At 49.9% G+C, this 2,404-nt stretch overlaps 1 protein-coding gene across 1 annotated transcript; it reads right to left on the bottom strand.

Moving 5' to 3' along the window:
- Window positions 1–22: 22 nt before the first annotated feature.
- CHGG_04860 (uncharacterized protein) lies at window positions 23–449 on the bottom strand (the record flags this gene model as incomplete). The annotated part of the gene is made up of 2 exons (XM_001224073.1): window positions 23–88; window positions 246–449. 2 exons carry the CDS (start codon window positions 447–449, stop codon window positions 23–25), a joined length of 270 nt encoding a protein of 89 aa, XP_001224074.1.
- Window positions 450–2,404: the final 1,955 nt, after the last annotated feature.

The raw sequence follows: 2,404 nt of genomic DNA, 5'->3' as shown, positions 1-2,404 counted from the left end.
ACCTCACTATCCCCGTAGCGACTTAGTTCTGGAGAAAGGGCCATTCAAAACGTCTAGGCACCCTCAGAGTAGCACCTCTCCACACCTCCTACAAAAACACGAAACCACACCCTTCACGTTCTTTACGCAATAAAAAATAGTTAAATAGTATGATTAACAGAGCGTACCGCATTAATTAACTAATAAATATGGCGAATTTTTTCCTTGAAGGATGATATACACGGGGTGGGGGGTGGGTGGCTTACGACCATGGTGTAGAGGCGCGCGCTGTTGAAGCCGGTTCCTGGTGCGCCTTGGAGGTTTTGGGCCGCTCGGAACTCGGCTTCGAAGTCGGATTGCATCTTGGGAGAGTTGTCGGTGAAGAAGGCGCCGTAGTTGAAGCCTTGGTGGGCGGCGAGGGCGGAGGAGAAGGCGGCGGCTAGGGCCGCTAGGTTCAGAGTGAGTCGCATCGTAAAGGTGATGTTGTGAACTTTTTGAAGCGTGATACTGTAGAGTCGGTGCCTTCTTCGGGAAAGTATCGAGACGGTTATGGGGAACTTTGGAAGTTCCAGGCTATCACTTTGGGTATTGACCAGGCCGAGAAGAACAAAAGGGGAGGGAATGACTTTATATACAAAAGAATATTTGGCGGGCAAGCCCGAGTCAACCTCAGTCACGCCAGCATACTAGGGCCAAGTAGCATCAAAGGCCACGGGGGGTCAGGGAATTGTGGTCGTGCGAGTTTGAGTGTACAATGTCAGGAAACCGTGTGACGAACCTGACGGGAGAAACGAAGGGCGTTTGTGAGGGCCCATGACCAAGGGGACAACGAGCAGGTGCTCCAAGATGTTTTCATCTCATACTCAAGGTGGTTGAGAGAGCGAATCTTGGCGACTCACAATGAACACGACCTGCCACGCTGCCCTAGGCATGTGTTGAACAACCAAAGAGCAAAGGGAATTGCATTTGCGGTCGCGGTGATAACATCGAAAGAACCACAGAAGCAGATGATCGACTGTCTTTGTAGACGATACAGCATACATAAGACGCCATCTGATATCCAACGTAATACTGATAGAGCCCCTATGGTGGAACGAAACTGTATTTCTTCTCTTTTTGAACAATCTGTAAATCTACGCCATGGATTTGGTTGACATTACCTGTACTTCGGCACGTTTACTGTCAGCCGGCTCATAAGCCGCAGCAGGGAGACTCGGTAAATCGAGGTCACTCTGTTGAACATTACCAAGCCTCCCCTTTGATCACCCCTCAACCGTCACAGCTTCCTAGTTACCCGAACTCGCTACGGTTTTGGATGGCGAGTGGTGCGGAACGGTCTGGTGGCTTTTTGTTGGTTTGGCTTAGCCAAACTTGAAGATTGGGAGTGTGATTTCAGGAAAACTAGTAAAAAAGTAACAAAACGAAACCAGTGGTACTTCCCAGTTTCGAACCGGGGACCTTAATGCCGCGAAACTGGCTTATCAACCCCCCAAGGTAATAAGTTTTTTGCCTGGGTTCCCACTCGAGATGGCGATATAAGGGCATTCATTGAGGTTGTCTTGCCCGTTTCCGAAACATCTAACTTAAAACAGGTTGACGAGGTACCAAGTTATGTAATTCTTCAATCATTGCTGTTAGTATGTAAAGTCAAGGTTATAGATATGTGCATAATTACTTGTGAGGAAATGTTGCAGTTATGTCTCCCTATTTGGCAACTGTCTTGTTTTATTCCCAGCTGGTCGGCAGCCGCAATGGTCCCGATGCTATGAGAGTTCAACATTGGATTGCTAGAGACTTCATGTACTTATATACATCTTTCCGTACATGTACGAAATACATAGCGTGGCGAGCTGGGGAGATCCGAGACATGGCTTAGACATGGCTTGCGAGTGAGACAGTGCTTGGATCATGGATGTGCATGAAACGTGCCACCGGTACCCACCCCCGCAAACAGGCGCTCGAGTTAACCCGTAGCCCCGCATCAAAGGAAGGATGGAGTCATGAACCTCCCGTGATCCGCTCTCACCATTTCAGAGCGTCGCCCATTGCAAGATTTTAGGTAACAGCCAAATATTCGAGGCCTACTAGGCGCGCATGGCACCGGGGGAACCTTACCATTCCTCACCCTCAACCAGACTATTGGCGATCAACCCTCCGTTCCCGACTTCCTCACCCACACCGACTCCGGCTACCACTACCACAACCATCCTCCAAACAACCACACCCCCCGAAATCAAACCCAAAATGCCCTCCATCCGCGCCCCAGGTGGCGCCTCCCTTCCCTCAGCGACTCTGCTAGAAGTCTACGAATTTCTGCCTTACCTCCTCTATCCAACGAGCCTGCTCACTAGCACATGCTTTACTGCTGCCACAGAATCCGTCCCGCTAGCTAGCATAAATCCTCTCCTGCTCTGCTGATCTGGCT

Source organism: Chaetomium globosum, genomic scaffold, assembly GCF_000143365.1.
Source record: "Chaetomium globosum CBS 148.51 scaffold_4 genomic scaffold, whole genome shotgun sequence".
NCBI classification, from domain to species: Eukaryota; Fungi; Ascomycota; class Sordariomycetes; order Sordariales; family Chaetomiaceae; genus Chaetomium; species Chaetomium globosum.
This window is presented reverse-complemented; position numbering and strand designations above follow the sequence as displayed.